Consider the following 20,552-nt stretch of genomic DNA (forward strand, 5'->3'; position numbering starts at 1 on the left):
GAAACAATCAGAAATGGAGAGAGAGAGAGAGAGAGAGAGAGAGAGGAGAGAAGAGAGAGAAGTCAGTGTGGAATGATATTTTTTTTTCCTTGTGTATTAACTTTGTTGAAAACATACAAACATGTGATTGCAGTAGACATGCCTATGTCTATTCTGTGCCTCCTATGCAGTACCTGTCTGCATGATAGAGACAGTGTAATTATAGCGTAAAGTGCTCTGACAGCACATTTCCTTTATACAGTGTAGGGGAGGAAGGGAGATGACAACATACTATTAGATAGACACAGTCTAGTGTAGATGGAAGATGCTATGCAGTGGTGCAGGAAGGTGTTGCTACTGTATTCTCACTATGCAGTGTTACAGGACATTGTTACTATACTCACTCTGTGCAATGTTACAGGAACGTGTCACTATACTCACTCTGAGTACATTAGTAACAACTTCCTGTACCACTGCACGCACTATGCTGTGGTAAAGGACATCGTTGCTATACTCACTCTATGCAGTGTTTGGGAGAAGTGTTGCTCTGGGAGAACTCGTCAGCATCATAGAACTCATCCTCACTAGAGGAGTAGGAGAAATCTGGCACAGAGTGAGAGGGCAGGGAGAGGCGGACGGGGGAGCCGGCACCACTACTGGGACCTGACGCACCACTCCCTGACACAAGGGAGGAGGGATGGAGGGGAGAAGAGGGGGAAGGAGAGGGTTGGGTTAATATACAAAGCAATTCCAACTATTAATTTGACCAATGCAGTCAGTCATTCTGTGTAACAAAACCAGAGTGCAGTCATATCTGAGCATTCAATCAATCTACAGTACTGTTCAGCTGTCTGAAATTCTGCATACTGCCTGCCTCCTTAGTGCACAGCGCAGCATTTTAATGCAGCTGCCTCAGCAGATATGCAAACAAACAAGAACCCCTAGCCTTATACTGCTTAATTATTAATATACCTTAATTTTATTGAGAGCATATTGTACTTAATATGGAACTGCTACAGAAGTACATTAAATCTGTTCATCTATTTCTTATTATTCCCCTGTCCTCTTTTCCTTACTAATTAGTAAATAATATATGTTTGGAAAACATGGACATGGATATGGGTGCACAATGTTCTTTCACCAAATTACAGTACTGTATATAAGAAACAGATGATATTTGTAGTTAAAAACACAGACATGTTTGCCTTTTAGAATGAAGACACTTCGGCCTTATCTGTATGTGAAATAGAAGTAGGTTTAACAAGGTGGGTCTGAACACTATAATGCATAAAAAATAAATAAAATAATGGTAGGCCTGTCACAATTATTACACAATCCACTGATTGCAATTCTTTTAGATAATCGCAATTATTTTTGCATAATCATCAGAACCGTTTCCAACTTTCCATACATCTGTATGAATTCATAGCTGATCTACAAGCTCACAACACATCACGGTATGACACATCATCAGCTTGTAGATTGGATATTTACACTATTGTTGAACATGTTATAAAGTATAAAACTATTAAATATATATATATAGCCTGTACATAGTACATATTTCATTTGATTATTGATACCAGTCATTGCCAGTCATTTCTTTGTACATTCAAGTTGTCATATCTGCCCTGTGAAAGTTTTGTTCACAAAGCCTACAAGGTAAACAGAAATGTATTTTTTCTTTATAGTATGTTCCAACCAATGTTCATGGCCAAAAACACTATTTAACTGTTATCACAATTATTTGAATGACAATTAATCAAGTAAAATGTCATGATGGCGACAGCCGTAGTTGAAAGGCCTTGTTTTCACCTGTGCTGTTTGGTGTTGGTGTCTGTAGGCTGCCCATCACCGTGACGACAGGACCCACAGGCAGCGTAGAGGGCCGAAGGTCTGATTTACACACCTGAGAACAGTCTGTTGAGGAGGACACATATAGACCTTAATTGATACCGCAGGGAAATTCAGGTGCCATGGCAGTACCACAGTTATGAAACACAGGACATAATACATAAGAATGATACTGCAGATACTATGGTAATAATACAAAATAAAGAAAAAGAGTAACCAGGTAATAACACAAAGTACCAGAGACCAAGGAATTTAAATATGTAATGCTACAGAACTCTTGCTTGGCCCTCTGCACTTGGACTGTTTGGGATTAATCAAATAAATCACAATAGTCTTACTCTTGACAGTTCAGAATGGATGAACAGCAGGGGGTGCTATTTACAACTAAACCAGAACACAAGGAATTATGTCTAAGCTTTCTAAATTATTTTCAGTATTTATTCATGTCATACAACTAAACCAGAACACAAGAAATTATGTCTAAGCTTCCTAAATTATTTTCAGTATTTATTCATGTCATAGTTTTATCTCCTGCGGTCAGCACCTCCCCACTACTGGTGTGCGCTTCTACCTTTTTGTTTGTTCAGTATTTATTCATGCCTCATTTGTGGGATCTTAAAAGTACTCATAGATGTATTTAAGTGACAATACCACTTTGTTCACTCACACACACCGACAGGCTTGGTGTGAAATGAAGTGGATGTGCAATACCTGTGGGTAGTGTGGTCTGTGTTGGCATGGTGGTGTTGACTACAGTGTTATCCAGAGGAGGCAGGTATATCCCATCCACTGGGTTGATGGTGCTCTGGAGTGAACAAAAAACAATACTGCCATCAAACCCCCAAAACGTCAGGCTTACGGATTAAACCTGCCACTACTCTGCCACAGTAAATACTTTCTACCACAGCCTACAAGTATTGTACTATTCAAAAGTCAAGACCCACTTGAATAGGTAGGAAAGATCTGCATCGAGGACCCCAATTATATCCTCCAATACTACCAAGGTTTATAATAATCTACTATAAACTCTCAGAGCTGTCAGAGCAGGGAGGACAGTCTTCAAACCCTGTATATTGATGTATACGTACTGTAGGCCTACATATCAGTTCCATAACCAAGTCAACAACAGGCGGTGAAATGCACCTCCCAGTCAGACTAGCTTGATTACTTTTCACTCTCCCTTTCCTGGAAAAGTGTGGGATTACTAGATTCCATTAAAGATAATCAATAGAGTGTTAGCTCCACAGCTTGACATCATAAGATTGGGCACAGCATACACTGTAATAAACTAATAATCTGTTGAACTCTGAGGAACCCCGCGACCTGTACTGAGATAATTGCGGACGTCTTTCTGACTCCCGAGATTTCCCTGTGGTAAAACATAAATCTGCAGAGACACGGTGAACCTATGTGACCTGCTCTCATCAACACTTCTATACTTTGACATAGATAAGCAGGCACACAGTACATACAGTACAAAGTAGCCCATTGCCCTGCTGTAATGGGGTCAATGTAAGCATTGATTCAATGATGGGACCTCTGTAAACAATATGATCCAACATGGGAAAACATATCGACCTCTATGACGACCCCGTTAGGAGTTCTGGTACAACTGTACTTCCAAGCAGTGGATGGATGCAAGGCTATGCAAACAGGATTTATTATCACCATAAAACATCATATTGACCCATTATCAGACAGATTTTGTTGATAACCCTTTACTTTGTGTATTAAACTATAGTGTAGGTATAGTATATAGGAATACTCTGCAAGTGCTTAACATGGGGGGAAATGTAATCTTTTAAACTAACACCAAATGTATTCTTTGTCAAATATATATATTCTTTTATTTTTTTTATTTTTTCTTACGAAAAAATGGATCATGGCATATTTCATCTCAGATCAATGCAAGTAAACGGAGAATACAGTCAGTCAGAAAAAGCACAAGAACAGCCTCCTTCAATCAGGTCCTGACGGACGCCATGCTGGCAGGCCATGCAAAAATACCAAGGTGAGATCCTAGAAAGCAGCCAAAGGGCAGTAAACCTGCAGAAACCTGTGATCAGCATGCTGTTTGAAAGATGAAGACAAGCAAAGAACAATAGGAATTACGTGATAAAGTAATGTAGTATGATCGCCCGGCAGTAAGACAGTTTCCAGAAGCACAAGCTGGCCCTGCCTGAGGGACATACAGTATAGAATGAAACATCTAACATTCAAATGTGACAAATGAGTAATGATTTAATTTGAGGCGTAGTATCCGTCTGTGTGCCTAGGGAAACTGTCATAACGTCGTAACAATCACCAGAGATAAATATGGTTAGACGTGGGAAAGAACATGCAGTGACTTGGTGCAAATTGCTAAATCTCAGCTCAGAAGAAAGTGTGGGGTATGATGTCTTTTTTACTTTTCCATTTATACCCCCTACCCACCCACTGTCCTTTCTTCCATCTCCTCTACCCACCTTCCTCTTATTCACATGCCTCGAGGAAAGTAAGACAATAGCTCCTAATAATAGCCAATTAGAGGACTATTGCATTGTCATGGTGGGACCAGAGCGAAGGTTTGTTGATCAAACCAATAGCAGGAGAGCAATGATGCAGGAAAGAGGGAATGGGATTCAGCTTTTAGACCGCTGTAAGCAATGGTTACTGACCAATGGATTTACTTTACTGAATGTAATATTAATGCAACAATTAACGACCGTAAAATGACACAGGGGACCTGGGCCTTTTACAGAACAGTACAGTATTAGGACAGACAAGTATCCAGCTGAAATGCCATGTGCTTGTTCTAAGTAAATCTTTCCTAATGACCACACATATCAAAACCAACCCCATTGGTGCCACTGTACTTGACACAACCAGTCAAGCACACCACCCATTTGAAAATTGAGGTCTACTAATAACTGTAAGGTCAACGGTGACTTCACTCTAATGTCTGCACTGTAGGCCGGCCGTAGCTGAGTGGTTAAAGAGGCTGTCTGGGAATGGACTTGTGGCTCACCATCTGTGTCGAAATGTCCCTTATGCAAGACGTTTAACCCCTAGATTCTAGAAGCTGCCCATGAGCAGTCATCTGCTGGGTGAAGCAGTAAAAGTAATGTCCCCTTCCCTTTATACTTAAAGGGTAAGAACACTTTTGTAGAGGTTTGGGTTGTGTAGTTACCTTGCCATGATATAACTACAAATGGGGACAAGAAATTAAAAAAAATGTCTCCAGTGATTAGAAATTGATCATTCAAAATATGCTCCTCATTGATTTACATTGTACGCTGAAACAGCTCTCAAAGTCACTCTTTTAGAATGTAAACAAACACAAACAAAGTTTACACATACCGTAGCTGTGTAATGGAGTGGGTGCACCACTCAATTCTTTTTAACTTCCTGTTGATTTAGCCAGTTTTATTAGGAAGAAAACCAGGACTGGATCCGTGAATCCGGATCCAGAACTTCAAATAGTAAATTCAACAGGAAATTAACATTTTTATAAAGAAATAAAACAGCATGAGTTTTGGTGATGGTCTATATTGTCTGAATCAACTTTGTTTGTGTTTTTTACGTACTAAAAGAGTGACTTTGAGAGCTGTTCAGTGTACAATGTAAGTCAATGAGGAGCATATTTTGAATTATCAATTTCTAAACACTAGAGCAATTATTATTTATTTATTTTCTACATTTGGAGTTACACCATGGCAAGTGGCAACTACACAACGCAAACCTCTATAAAAGTGGCCTTACCCTTTAAAAGCAAAGTGTGACCATGCACACAAGCCATTACGTTTATCTGGCAAGATGCATGTAGCGAGAAGGCTAGATTATGTGAAGCACATATGTCCTATTAATAATACATAATACTAATGGCTGAGATTATGTCTGCTGTATAAGAGCCCTGGAGGCCTAAATTGCTGCTTTACGTTATGTTAAAGCAGGAAGCTAGTCGACTCAGTAAACAGCTCTCTACGTGGCCTGACATCTATTAGTCCTTGATGGTTCAATAATAATCAGCCCTCGTTGTACATGGATAAATCAATGGTGAATTAGATTACTCTAATTAGGTAGGTGTATGTGTACTGTAACACTCGCTCCCACACAAACACCTCAGTGTTCATTTATACATTTGTTACTCTGATTGTAACAAAATTGACCCTTACGGGTCTATTTGGTTACATTTGTACACTCTCAGAGTAAAATGAATTACCTAGTATTCTGCAACAAGCACATGCACATTCTGGCCAATACATACAGCACACACAGACTGTGTGAAGTATAGTAGAAAACCACTCCCAGTTAGAGAAATTACAAGGCCAAGTTGAAAAGCAGGAAATATTTGATTAAAAGGGGGTAGTGGTGGCAGAAGAAAGAGGTGGACTACAGATAATGCTTATCACCAAATTAGATAGCATGCACTAAACTAATAAACGTCTGATTGATCTCCTTTTCAACAGTGAAACTGAAGAGTCAATTAAAGCAGAAAAGGACAGAGGTTTGGTTGATTCCAGCTGTTTTCATAGGCAGAGAACGTCAAACTTACTATAAGTCCGTTTGCGTGTTGCTGTTCGTTACTTTGATCCTTAAAATTTTGAGAAGAAAATGTTAGGCTATTTGTAGAGGACGGGTCATCCCTTAACTCATAACGGTGCTACCAGTTTATGCACATTGTAAGACCTATTAAAAGCCAACAGGAAAGTGAAAACCACATTCCAAGTGAAGAATGCCAGTGAGGTCTACCCCTCTCTGGAACATAAAACACTTCAATCAATTCATTAGTAACACGCAGCCCATTACCCAGTGTGGCATTTCTTTCATCACATTGCAAAATTCACAAGTTCCATCAGAATATAAATACAAGCTGAATAATTATAATTATACATATTCAACAAAATAACCCCAGTAGAGTTTTTTTGGTGAGTGGAGGTCTGCTTTAAAGCTACAATCCATAGGATTTTTGTCTCACACAATGGAGAGAGGTAAAGGCTACAATGTCTGAACTACAATAAAGATGGCAGCTGATCTATTGTTCAATACGGTGCGCCGTCTGCTTCAAATAACACTGTCCACTAGTTGGTGTCTGACTCCTAACGGACACCAGGGTCTAAATTTAGCAATGGAGGAGTAGGGAGGCCACATTCAACCGTTGTACTATATTATTGTACTATTGTTTTAATATTTTTTATACAGATTAGTTAAAATAACATTTTAATAATTGAAGTCCTGAATTGTAACTTTAAGCAAAGTCTCACCTAACCACCACATAAAGCAGAAATGATTGCACCACTTCCTCCCACTTCCTCTGAAAGTAATGGTTGGGCCATGTGATGAAATTAATACTGGGAGCCCAGCACCCATAACCCTCATCAAACACCAGCCCATCTAAGAAGCTAGCTACTTCAAGTTGGGGAGTTACACAGATGTTAACATACAGTGCACAGTGGCATGACCTCACAAGCATGATGCAATGAAAGTGCCAACATCAAACAGGCAAAATAAAGCATGCTTTGACCACGCGTTTACCTTGGCAATTTGCAGCAATACAATACAGTGCTTGATGGACTCTACCATACTCTGAAAAAAGAAGAGGAAAATGAGTTACACACCCATGCACATACTCTGAAGAAAAAAAGGCTTTAAAAGCTTTTTAAAAGTTTCAACTTACACAAGTGGTCTCCTTCAAATTTTCAATTTTCTGGGAAAAAAAAGAATCACAATAGCAATGGTTATAATACAATTTGGGCAGGATCAGACTCAATGGAATGAACCCTAGTCGACAAACTACGGTACTAATTTGTCACATAAATAAAATAAACTAGGATACCAGATAAACATCAGTGCCAGTCATTGAGGAAATTAAATCACATGGCAGCTTTTTCTTCAGTTTCTGTGAAACCGAAAAATGCCTGACAAGGAACTGGATAGGCTGAAGTGATATTAGGCAGACCAGAACAGAAGAAGTGCAAATAGGATGTTCCAAGTAAAACTGTTTGTTTTTCTGTCCCCCTCACAATTTCACATCATGCTCACAAAAATGCATCCAATAGCGTCACAGGACCACAATGGAAGTCCTTGAAGCTTTTTGTCTTATCCTTCTAGCATCATTTCATAATCGCACTATTTGCAAACTGTTAATAAGGTATTCATTTTCAATCAATCAAAAGTCCTGGGAATGATGGGAGCATGTATGGATAATACATTTCACACCTGTGATGTGACAATATAAGTTGATGCTCACTAACTTACATCATCTGTTTCTTACTGTAAAAGAGTGCTCCTGCCAGGTATTCATTCATACATTCTTTCGCCTCTGCCACGATCATTTCATTATCAGCTTTTCTTTTGAAGGAGAAAAATTCACCACCCGTGAACCGGAAGTGAAAACCGGCTATGTATATTCATTGTCCTTTTTAATCACCCAAAACAAACATTTTGTAACCGTGATCAGTGATTTAGTTATCGGCCAGCGTGAGTAATGTTTTGTTTCCGGTTCATTGCCTATTCAGTGATCTAACTTAATCAATAAAAAACATTAATGTATAGTAATATTAACAAATATACTTGTCAATGGCAGACAACAGGTGGATTTAAATTGATGAGTATACTCGTCAATGGCAGTGAACACCAGAATAAGCAGGGGGAGAATAGGTTTTCATACGGTGAAAAGCAGAAAATGGCAGAAAATGTTAGGCAACGGTCTCCAGAGAAAATGACAAAGTCCCGTTCGTTCTCATTTTTGATTCAGCCTTTACACGGAGACGCAGCAGTGAATGAAAACTCTGTAATGTGCATGCCAGGTCGCTAGGTGGTGGTGACGGACTGCCACATAAACCAGACACACATGTACTAGAACACGTTTCCGTTGCACGGTTGCAGCGGTGGCCGAGTGGTCTTGATATCGGAAGGTCGCTAGTTCGTATCCCCGGACCGGCACGTTAAAATTACCACCGCTGAAGTGCCCTTGGACAAGGCCTTGAGCAGGGCCTGGCTGTAAACAAGTTATTGAGCTTAGTCCAGTTACCCTGGGTAAACATAGTACCTTTCCTTTCCTTATCACAAGGCTTTTTGTTTACATTCACCATCTCTAGTCGCTACATTTGTATTCGTAGGATGAGCGGGCGAGGGGGCACTTGCTCATTCTAGGAACGCCAAATCGCCTACGGGCCGGCTCTGCATCAATATGTAATAAACATAAGCGCGTTGTGAGTAAAGTGCCTTGCAGAGTCGAACGTAATCGTAATCGCAAGAATACATACGCAACGGAGGGTGAGAGAGAGTTCTCCCTTGCGTCACGTCAGTTACGAGATCCGTCTCGTTCTGTCGGGTTGAGATCTGATCCCGAGCCTACGCAACCATATTGCTTGCGTTGCGTACCTTGCGACGAGGACACCCTGCCCACCTGGAGGCAGCAGAGAGCAAGAAGGCTTTTCCTCCTCTGCTCGACCCCTCTTGAAAGAGGACAACACTTCCGCTGGCACATTGAGTTGTAAATGTAAACACGATCGGCATGGATTGGATATATCACATTGGAAGTTAAACAGTACAACATGACATCAGCGTTCGAAGCACTGCTTTGCAAACTCGTAGGTGATTATCAGGCCTAGACTGACGTTATGTCCAGTGGGCAATGGGCCGCCCAAAGAATGGGCCGCCCCCATTGCTTTTCAGATGAGAATGGAATTGGAGCGGAGTGTGTGTCTCCTAATCCTATGCTTCCATTTGGCAGTTTACAGACGCGACCAACAAACCATATTTTCCGTTGCTGTTGATCATTCACTAGCGGCTTCCTTCAGTACAGTTTATACAATATATACCAATATTATTAATATATTATTATATATTACCAATATACCAAACATATTTGAGCATCTCATTCGCATGTAATAAAATAGACCAACTGCAGGTGCCAGGGGGTGTAACAGCTGCCATCTAGTGGGCGAGTAGATGCTTGCACATTAAAGATTATAATAGACGGAAACGACGTAAGCGACGCAGAGACTATATATGTATAAAATAAGCTTGTGTTTTTTGTGTCCGTTTGACTCCCCCACGCAAGGAACAAAACGGACTATGTAGAGGTCTTAAGCCCACGTGAGCCATGATGTCACATGTTTTTCCGATTCACCGTTTGGCCCATTCACGTGGAGACAAGAGGAGACAGCGTTTTCAAAAATTTCCACTCTGGAAGGAGTTTTCACTTTGTTGCGTTTTCAACCCCCGAAAACGCTGTTATCTAAACGGACCCTGCAAACTAAAATTTATTTTTACGTTTTCTATGGACACCATTCTCATGTAAAGGGGGCCTTGATTTATATCTGTGTAAGGAAATGGATGAATTAACGCCAATGATTTAGCTGCGTATTAGATACATGGCTCTATCTGTTATGGCACAATCTATTATCTGCCTGCTGTCAGCCATTGTTAGAACAAAAGGCCACAGTTCCAACAATGCATGGACAAGATCAGGAGTGGTGCTACTCACTCTGCGTGACTCATCCTCCTTACAGTCCTTGATCTTCTCATCAAAGAGCTGCGTGACAGAGAGAGAGAGAGAGAGAATGATAAAGGTGAGATGGAATATGAGCTGTTAATGGGCAGGGGGGCAGTGAAACACGCATTGAAAATGATGTGCAGACAGCAATGTGGCATAGAGATCATATGGTGGCAATTACTGGGCGTATTCTTACCCAGGCGATAGACACAGATTGAGAAGGAGTAGCCATTAAGATTAGTCACATTTGTTTTCCTGATGTGTACTTCATGTACACATGTACATCGGTTGTAAAAGTGAATTTGTAAATCTGCAAGTTATTGTTATGGTACCTCTACCACTATCAGAGGGTGGCCAGTGGAAATGGATGGGAAGATGAAAGTAATGGGATCACACTAGGTTCAGGGTTTCAGCCTGAATGTGACAAGATGCATGTGGTAAGATGCCGATAAGTCTAAAAGTTTGTGGTTAACCAAATTAAAACCAAAAACCCGTTGCCCATCTTTTTTTTTAACAATTTACTTTACACATTTTTTCAAGAATTTGCAACATTTTTCACGAAACAACTTCACAAAAATAGCATTGCGACACTATGTGAGCTTGTACATTGGCTATTTTTGCACAAGTATATAAAATAGGGTATAAGTGATTGATTCAACTTCCATAGTAGTAGTAGTAGTAGTATTATTACTTGGCCTGAAAAGTGTACACACGGTATGCCCTGATCATGGAGTTTACAAACTGATCTATTAAAACAATTAAAATTTGCTTTGTTCTCTGACACGAACTGCTTGTGTTAGCTGTGAAGTCACCTGCACAGTAAAACATTTCTCACCTTTAACTGGTCGATCAAAATCTGCAAGTAGGCATCAGCTTCGGCAAGCTTCTTGTCAAAGTCTTGAACGCTAGGGACAAATCCAGTCTCTGCCTCCTGGAGACGGACAGAAACAAAATGCCAGAATGTTACCACACCTCCTTTGCATGTGTGACTATCCAAATATAAGATAATCTTGTCATATCTAAAACCATAAGAAAATTATAAAAGTAGTAGAATTCAAAACAAAACAAATCCAGATGAAGAATTTGTGACAGACATGTCAGAAATTGTGTTTTGTTTCCCCCATACTGAGGATATACATAGACCTGTCCATTTGTCTGTTAACTCCTAGCCAGGTAGGCTTTAAAGTGTTACACAAAATGGTGGACAGAAACATCAACAGTTTAGGAGAATCTTCCAGCAAAGCATGGTAGCAGGGGCTAATATGAATAGTTCAACTAGCATTGTTTAAAGGCTAGCCTACATAAAAGGACAGGTCTGCCTGCCTGCCTAACTAGAGGTCAGCGCATTTCAGGCTTCAGCACAACTGAATCAAGAAAGCCTTGGCTAAAGAGAATTAACACAGTAAAAGAGAACCATTGGACATTCTTCACATGAGAGAAAGGGGGTTTTGTCCATTCTGTCAATTAGTTAACCTTATATAAGCTCTATCCCAAAACAGCTGCAACAAACACACACTCACAGCCGCACACAAAACAATATTCTTCAGTTGTATGTATTAAGAACTTTCTAACTTTGTTTCGATGTGTGCTACATAATCTTATTATTATTCCTGTTAATATACTAGCCTATTTCCTTTACAGACATCTGTCATCATTTGCAAATTACAATTTGGCCATTTAGCAAATGCTGTCATTCAGAGCAACTTACTAAATGCTTAGATACTGCTTTCCCTAAAGAAAATAAACCTATATCTGACAATGAGAAGAAAAAGCTACTTCTATATACGGTACAGCAAGACGTATATATATACAACAAGACGATAAAAAGTATCCATCTAACGGCACAGTGCAGAGCCAGGGTCAACAACAGTTCTCACTGCATAACAGTGACTACAGTACAACACAAAATATCACTGCAGAAATGTAAAAAGCAGAGAGAACACTGCAAAGTACAGCAGATGACATTAATCAGCTAATGCCTGGTTGGGTTTGAAACTGAGACCACTTAACCTTTCTGAGCGCTACTGCTTCTTTAACTTTACCACGGTGGGGAGTCATGCTGTGTCTGGAGGTGGAAGGGTTCTTTCTCTCTACTGTGAAGAAAAGCCATCAACCATCGAAAACGACCCCAGCAACAGCAGTTTAACAGTGGGAGGTTGGTAACTTTATAGAGAACAAAGTCTAAATTAGCTTACTGACTGACAAGCCGAATGGTCTAAACTTCCTCTAAGGATCAAAGGTGTCCTTTGCTTTCATTGTCAGTGTAACTGCAGTTAAGTACAGGCCAACAGCTGGGTGCTCAGGTGCCTGAGTAAAGAAATTAAAGTAAACTAAATACAGCTGATGTAGAAAGCAGTATTGGCCTGTGTGTGTGTGTGTGTGTGTGTGTGTGAGAGTGAGTGAGAGAGTTCACACTTTCGTGAAACTGCATTGTGTAGCAGTTTGGTTGGTGTCAGTGCCGGGGTGTCAGTCAGAGTCTCAGTCAAGTGTTTAAAGACGGAGTGCCGTGATTTGTTTCTGTTATTCTTTCTGTAATTTTAACACTTTCTGTACAAAAAACCCCAATAAATGAGTATAATCATAGTACCTGATGATCATGACTGTGGTTGAGCTCCACTGCTGCACTGGCACTAATACACAACACGATACCTGCTAGCAGCAAGTATGTGATGTCTCACCTACACAAGAGACAATGGTTCTATTCTGCCGTTTCTCCACTTGCACTAGAAGCATTTCTGCCTTATTCATTGCTATTCTAACTTTGCACAAGACTGTTACTATATCAACTACCTAATTTTATAGCCATTTTTAACCATGCAACTCATGTATAGATTTGGCATTGTATTATTAGGAACATTTGACGTATCCAACTTGTTTTCTGTATTCTTTACCCCTTTCTTGAAACAGCAAATATTGGGAGCTTGTATGGCCATTCGGCCAACTAATCTCACCCACTTTTTTTACACGTGTAAACCTGTTAAAGTTGAGTCGTTATTGTGTTCAGGAGACATCAATGGTTGAAGACAAAACATTACAGATTATGTCCCAAAACCACAGAAGGATGATGAAATTGGCACGGTTAAAGGTAGTCAAGTTGACAAAGGGGATCATGGACAGAAAGCATCCCTGTCATTATGTAGCAAACAATATAACTCTTATGTCAACATCTGTAACACAGAAGTTATTTTTCCGGCTGACCAGACTAACTTGGAAACAGAACGTCAGAGAACGGGCGTGGGTTAAAAACAGCCACTCTGTCACATTTTCCTGACCCTCCCTTCTTTACTGAAACAGCCCAAAGCAGTGATACGTCTACATTCGTACCCTTGGACACTATCCAGTAAGACTGTTTAAACAAGCTTGCTAAGTCTTACAAACACAAAATGCTCACAGAGGCACCACAGACACACCGTCCTCCTTCAAACAAGTACTTTACCTCCACGTTCCTTTCTATTTGTCTTTCCAGTGCAGTGTGACCCACTTTAGAATGTCGCTGTCCCCAGCGGTGCAATGCAGCCGATATGTTCTCCCAGCTACGTGGTGCAGTGGTGTCAATGAGTGAGTTGTTGTGTGTGTGTGTGTGTGTGTGTGTGTTACTGTGTTTTACTCACAATGCGCTTTGCTCGGATGGACATGCCTCATTGATCTCTGCCTCTGTATCCCACCAGGCCGAGCCCCTGAGCTTGACACTGGATCTTCCCCCTTCTCTGTCCTTGTGTTCTTTGCTTTTCGCTTCCCTACAGCAACCAATACACGCTGTGATGCCACTTTCTAACTCCTCTCTTCTGTCCTCCCAAATGGAGCCAGAAAGTGACTAATAAGCACTACTCCTTTTCCTATTTGCGGTCTGCTGCTGATATAATTCGACACCAAAGTAATTACAAGAAAGCATTCAGATTGAAAGCTAGCTGGCTAGCTTGGTCTGGCTAAATTATTGTCTCCAGCAGCATCAGCTGAGCATTGGTATGAGGGTAGACGAAGCCCAGCTAATCCTGGACCCTCCCCTGGCAGGAAACGCGCACTTCCTCTCACGCAGGCAGTGTGGGGAGAAAAAAAACCACAAAGCAGCAGCCAGTGCTGACATCAACAGCTGCCCTGATAGGCTGAAACACAGAGGCCAGATGTCTGGCTTGGTTGAGTAAGCAGTACTTTCATTGGCTACTGTGGTCATATGATGCTATGACAGCAGTATGTTAATGTACTGTACATTGTGTGTATGTGTGTGTGCATAATTTCAAGCAACCAGACACACGCAGCCTGTCAGCAAGATTTGTTACAAGGGGGAAAGAAAGAAGGGGGGGTGAGGTGAAAGGGCCGTTTATGCAAAGGAAAAGGGACAATTTTGAGAATGAGAGAGGAAGACTAGACCTGAATGCAGTAAGGGGTGAAAGTATGTGGGAGGCTCGGTTACAGAGGGAGAGCAGAACATAAGGTAGCAATAACAACTGGAGGGAGCAATGGGAATGTCTCGGTGCACGCTCAGTCCTTATTTAATACCAGTCATGCTCTGAAACACGAACAAAATGTGGCCGCTCTTCCGAACTTATCATTTTAATAAATAAAATGTTGTGGGTGCACAAAATGAAGGACAAATCAGTAGACAGAAGAAACAAAAATGTCATTTCACGACAAATGAATAAGTCTTTATCAACAGCAAACCCCAAGTGTATCATCCTCAGCACCCTAACTTGTATCGCTGCGCAGCTGCAGCGGCCAATGAAGGACGCTCAAGTTACCAGGTTCACATTCACATCCTTTCATGAAATGTGTCCTCCTATACCTAAACCATGACTTTTCCGACTGCTGGCCACAGGGATCAGATTATTTCTACAGGAAAGGGAGTCACAGATGCTAAAATGAAATTAAAGTGAAAATAATACTTAACATGAGTAGTTGTTATAGAGCTATCATTGTGGATGTATGGTGACTTATAAAGCATATAAATTCAACAGATCTACAGGTCTAGTTTTATGGTGGGGTAAAATACAAAGTCCTAGGTGATACCCATGTAACATATCACTGTCAGACAGAAACCTTGTATCTTCATATTTCTTTTAAAAATAGTCAATCTGTAAACTCACGTCGTGTGAGCTTGTAGAATACTTAATTTTTGTCCATGTATTTTTATTTCAACCTATATACCTAAAATAGAGACGTCAGTTTGAAAGTGGTTAAGTCAGTGGGTTTTATAAATATTTAACCAGTGAGAATTAACAAGAGCCCGTCAGTGATGATATAACACTGCCGATACAAGCTGATACATTAACATGTATGATAAGCTGGTCTTTAAGCTCTGTATTACCACCATGCTGACATGGATGGCAAATAGAAAGGGATGTCAAGTAGCCAACTAAACAGATGGCAACTAGAAACCACTATTTGCAGTGTTGCAGAAGGCAAAAAAGGCACAAGATTCAGACCATGTCAACATCTGTGTTTCTAAAACATGTCTTTCTTTCCTGAAACATTAAACCCCATTTGATACATGTCACTTTCAGTGCCTCTACTTTAATTGCTTCCAAAAAAGATGACACACACACACACACACACACACACACACACACACACACACACACACACACACACACACACACACACACACACACACACACACACACACACACACACACACACACACACACACACACACACACACACACACACACACACACACACACACACAGTGAAGTAGGGTGTATCACCATGAGCTAGGACTGTCACAATCATGTGTTGATTTTAGTTGATGATTAATTAGCATACAAATAATGGCGATTAATTATTGAATTTGTAAATTAAAATTGCATAGGGCAGAACTTCTATGCAGAACTTCTCTGAAATCACTGCACTGACTGACAATTACCAGTACCAACAATAATCAAATGGCCAAAACAGTCATATCCTTAAAGGTATATTCAGTGATTTCACTCAAAAAACCTTAGGTTTCGTTTTTGGCTGTGGGACCCAGCCTTTCGTCCAATCAGGATAGAGAGTCAAAAACTAAACCTAAGGTTTTTTGACCCCCAGGGGTTAACTGGGGACAGGGAGGAACTCCTTATATGGCCAGCACACTCTATAGTAGGGAGGATTATCACAACAAAACAAAAAAATAAGTGATATTTGAATTAAGTGAAATCACTGAATATACCTTTAATAAAGTACTTTCCAAATAAAAAGCAATGTATCTCAGTAATGATTTTTGAAATCCATAATATAAGCATATTTCATTATTTTTTGATAATTTGGCGTCCCCATTAGTGAAAACTGGGATGACGAGTTTAAAGTGTGTGGACAACGATGCGTAATTAATGATGGAAATATGAAATGTCTGTTAATTTCACCCAGCTGTCTTTATACAGATGAATGGAGAAGATACTGCAGCAAACATAATTGCGATTGGGTAGAATACTTTGCCATGAGGCGATTTATGCAATAGTTGAGACAGGCCTACCCTGAGCTGGAGGGTGTGACGGAGGATAGTCCCCTCTAAGGCGTGGATCCACTTCTCTCGCTCGTCTGCATCTCGGGCTGAGGACACAAACACACAGAACAAACAGCTGGTGAGCCACGTTGTAAACAGGCAGGCAGCCACCATCCGGAGATTAGTCTTCCCATCATATGAAAACGAGTGATCAGCAGCTTATGATGTTCTCTCCCATTCTTATTTTGAGGTTCACCCAGTCCTTTACACTCTTTTATAAACTTTTCCAAGTGCTCAAAGCGCTTTACAATGGTTCATTCATTCATACATTGGGAGGTGAAGCGTCGAACAGTCGACGCCAGCGTCCTCACTTCCCACATTCACACACCAATGGTGGCAAGCTCACACCGACCGAGGCAATGTAGGGTTCAGTGTCTTGCCCAAGGACACTTCGACATGTGGACAGGAGAAGCCGGAATTTGAACCGCCGACCCAGCGATCATTGGACGACCTCCTGAGCCACAGCCGCCTTGTGACAACAAAGTGCAGTTTAAGTTATTCTTCTACGATTTACAATATAGTATTACTAGAATTTCGTGGCCGCTCATCCCAGAGTTACTTTGCCGCGCACTATAGGAAGAAGGAAATTGCGGGAGTTGACTCCACATGTAGTAACGGATGGGTTATTAGTTATTTTTATGTGTCCTTATTAGTGTAGTGTAGTGTAGTCAACACGTTACGTATGGCTCATAGACACTGCCCGGTATTTGCTCCGATTATGCTGTCGGGGAGCATTTTTGGCGCTGGCCGACAAAACCCCTGATCTGACGTTACTGGTAGATCGTGATCTACCTTTTGGCCACCGCTTAACTCAACCTTTTTTGTCCCAGGGCACACTTTTCATAGCCTAAAAATCTGGGGGCACACCTAGATAGATGGTTTGTGTACACTGTATATATACCGGTGTGTATATATAGTAAATATATATAGTAAATATATATATATATATATATTGTGGGAGGTCGGGTGGGAAACAGTACTCAGAATGCAGTATCAGGGGTTAGACACACGGTGGCGCCCCTTGTTTTATTTCTCAAAGAGGTTCAAACAAAAGTCAGTTTCACATCAGAACTCAAACAGACAATATTCTTTTCATGAAGTCCAGGCTCCTAGGGGGGAGACGTCACTGCAGAGGATGAGAGGGGTGGTTAGCATACGGTCAGAGTACAAGGTAAGTACAGGGTTGGGGCCTGAGACTCCGGTCTAGGCAATCTACCAACTAGACTTTTCTATAACTTTCCTTCTTCTTTTCCAGGTTCCAGAGGCGCCAGGAGGCTCCCCCGGAGGTAGGTATAAGGGTAGGTAACTTTCTCTATCCACAGGGTACAGAAGAGTACTTTTGAGTAGAAGTACTCAAATACATAAAGGTGAGTAATCAGAGTAAAAGTACTTGGTAAGGGACCGGGTGAGTATGGTAGCTAGGGCCCCTTAGGCTCGGCCAACAGGTAGGTACACAAGCATTTATACTCTGATTTCTCTCTATCTACTGGGGACCGTCTTGATACGACAACGGCAGTCAGGGGGGTTAACAGAACCTGAGCACTCTAGTTTCTAACGGTCTTCTTTCACCGGTGCAAGGCGGGCTCTCGCCAACTTAAAGTCTCTTCAAAGGGTGAGCTAAACATAACATGGCCTGTCTTAATTCACAGGTTTAACGTGACACTTTATCTAGAGCATGCTAGCTTCCACAACCATCTACGGGGTTATCTTCATTCACAGTCTTCAGTACGCATCAACATGGTGACTTTCTTCATTCACAGTCTTCATTAAGCATCAACAGGGTGACTTCCTTCATTCACAATCTTCGTTATTATCCTTAGCTACTCAAGCGTCTGCGAGTGCCTCTTCTTAATAACACGGGTGATAGAGAGAGAACGTTTGTCTTACTGCGACCTTAACGAGAGGTGGGCGGCCGTTCCCTACGAGGGTCCCGTCTTCTGCTACTCGTCCCCGATCCGAGCCAGGTGGGTCTCAAAGTATGTGTGCGGCTCTCCAGTCGACACTTGTTTTATGGGGGGTACACACTCCTGTGTGTGCTTCCAGCCCCACTCGGACAAACCTGATGAGGTGGGAATACAAGAGTACATTGAGTGGTGGTACAAGCGATCAAACAATGTGTTTAGGTCATATGGCTGGATCCATAAGCGAGAGCAGTGTGGACTTACCATCCAACGCCAAGTGGACGACATATGCTGCCTGCGCGTCTTGGTGTGTAGCAGCGAGTGATACTGCTAGGCGTGAGGGTCGTTTATAAAGGGTGCGGCTGACAGGTTGCGTCTGCCGTTAATTGCTAACACGGGCGGTGGCTGGATTAGACGCAGCTGGTTTAGGATTGCTCTGGGATAGTAGATGGCGTCTATGACACGGCCGTGGGCGTGCCGCGTCGGTGCTTGTCTGGTTGCCATAGGAACGCGCCCCTCCCACTGTGGCGAGACCTGACACACTCCACAATATATAGAATATTAGTGGTCCATGACATGAAAATGTTTGAGAACCACTGCTGTAAAACAACATTGGACAATGATGTTTGACAGTCAGCAATATTGTTGCTTATTCTAGATTTATTTTCTGACTTGATCTGGCCTGTTAACATTTTCATAGACCTGGTTGCTTGTTTCCCTCTCAGTCAATGTGGCAACCCTGGTCAATGCCGTGTTGACTGTTCTGTATGATGATTTAGCTTAGCACACAACAGCTAGGAGGATGCAGCAGGCTGATGACGTCATGTTTAACAGTATTTTGCGCAATTTATGTCCCCGAATTTATGGATATGGACTTATGGCTCCATCGCTGCCTCTTTCTTTAGTAGAAGTAGAAATGTAACGTGTTGCTGACTGTTTACCTCCATCTCACACGCGCGTGCGCGTGCGTGCGCACACACACACACACACACACACACACACACACACACACACACACACACACACACACACACACACACACACACACACACACACACACACACACACACACACACACACACACACACACACACACACACACACACACACACACACACACACACACACACACACACACACACACACACACACACACACACACACACACACACAGCTGACGTCCTCTCCCACCGATGTCAGCTGTTCATTTATCTCCTTATTCATACATGCTTTGAGCTGAGAGAAGCTATAAAGCGCCTTTTAAATATGACAATGCTGTATATATATCAGCTGCACAGTTCAGGCAAGTGTCTGTGGCATATGTAACTTTAACAAAATAGGTTTGACAGCTTAAATCCGCGCGGCAGTGTTGTGTGTGTGTGCGACACGGGGTAGTGTTGTGTGTGTGTGTGTGTGTGTGTGTGCGTGCAATCAGAAGTACTGGCAGTAGCGAAATAACAAACGTGATCTGTCTAATCGTAGTAGTTAGGCACAAATTAAGTAGTTTCTAAGAACAATGTTGATGTAACTAAGACATTCGCTGAGCGACCTATATTTTAAATACAGAGATTTAGAAGGAATAAGCGAAATGGTGAGGCACTATTCCCCCTAGTTTCTCTGCGGAGAGGGAGATCCATAGGGGAGATCACATTACAGCAGCCAAAGAGGGAGGGGGGGGCTGAGAGCTAGTGACGGCTGCGCAGATGTTGGTATGGGGGGCACATCTTTTCATTGGCTATGGGCACATCGTTTCATTGGCTAGTGCCACATCTTTTTTTGCGCCACGTGACAACACATCTTTTGCGCCACGTGACAACTTCTCACTTGTTAATATAGATTGTTGGCATCCAATCCATAC

At 41.6% G+C, this 20,552-nt stretch overlaps 1 protein-coding gene across 4 annotated transcripts in view; it reads right to left on the reverse strand.

Annotated features, from left to right (window-relative positions):
* Positions 1-20,552, reverse strand: part of osbpl9 (oxysterol binding protein-like 9) — a 43,604-nt gene that overhangs the window by 7,766 nt on the left and 15,286 nt on the right. For 2 of the 4 annotated variants that reach the window (XM_083767641.1, XM_083767643.1), the window contains 9 exons: positions 16,764-16,840; positions 11,151-11,246; positions 10,307-10,354; positions 7,490-7,519; positions 7,348-7,398; positions 6,368-6,406; positions 2,545-2,638; positions 1,795-1,899; positions 498-657 (listed from right to left, as the gene is read on the reverse strand). In XM_083767641.1, coding sequence (XP_083623767.1) covers positions 498-657; positions 1,795-1,899; positions 2,545-2,638; positions 6,368-6,406; positions 7,348-7,398; positions 7,490-7,519; positions 10,307-10,354; positions 11,151-11,246; positions 16,764-16,840 — 700 coding nt within the window. Of the gene's footprint in view, positions 1-497; positions 658-1,794; positions 1,900-2,544; positions 2,639-6,367; positions 6,407-7,347; positions 7,399-7,489; positions 7,520-10,306; positions 10,355-11,150; positions 11,247-13,926; positions 14,308-16,763; positions 16,841-20,552 lie in introns of those variants that run through there. The other 2 variants (XM_083767644.1, XM_083767642.1) reach the window with 2 other exon arrangements.

The sequence above is a fragment of the Protomyctophum parallelum genome (assembly GCF_964188405.1).
Source record: "Protomyctophum parallelum genome assembly, chromosome: 6".
NCBI lineage: Eukaryota > Metazoa > Chordata > Actinopteri > Myctophiformes > Myctophidae > Protomyctophum > Protomyctophum parallelum.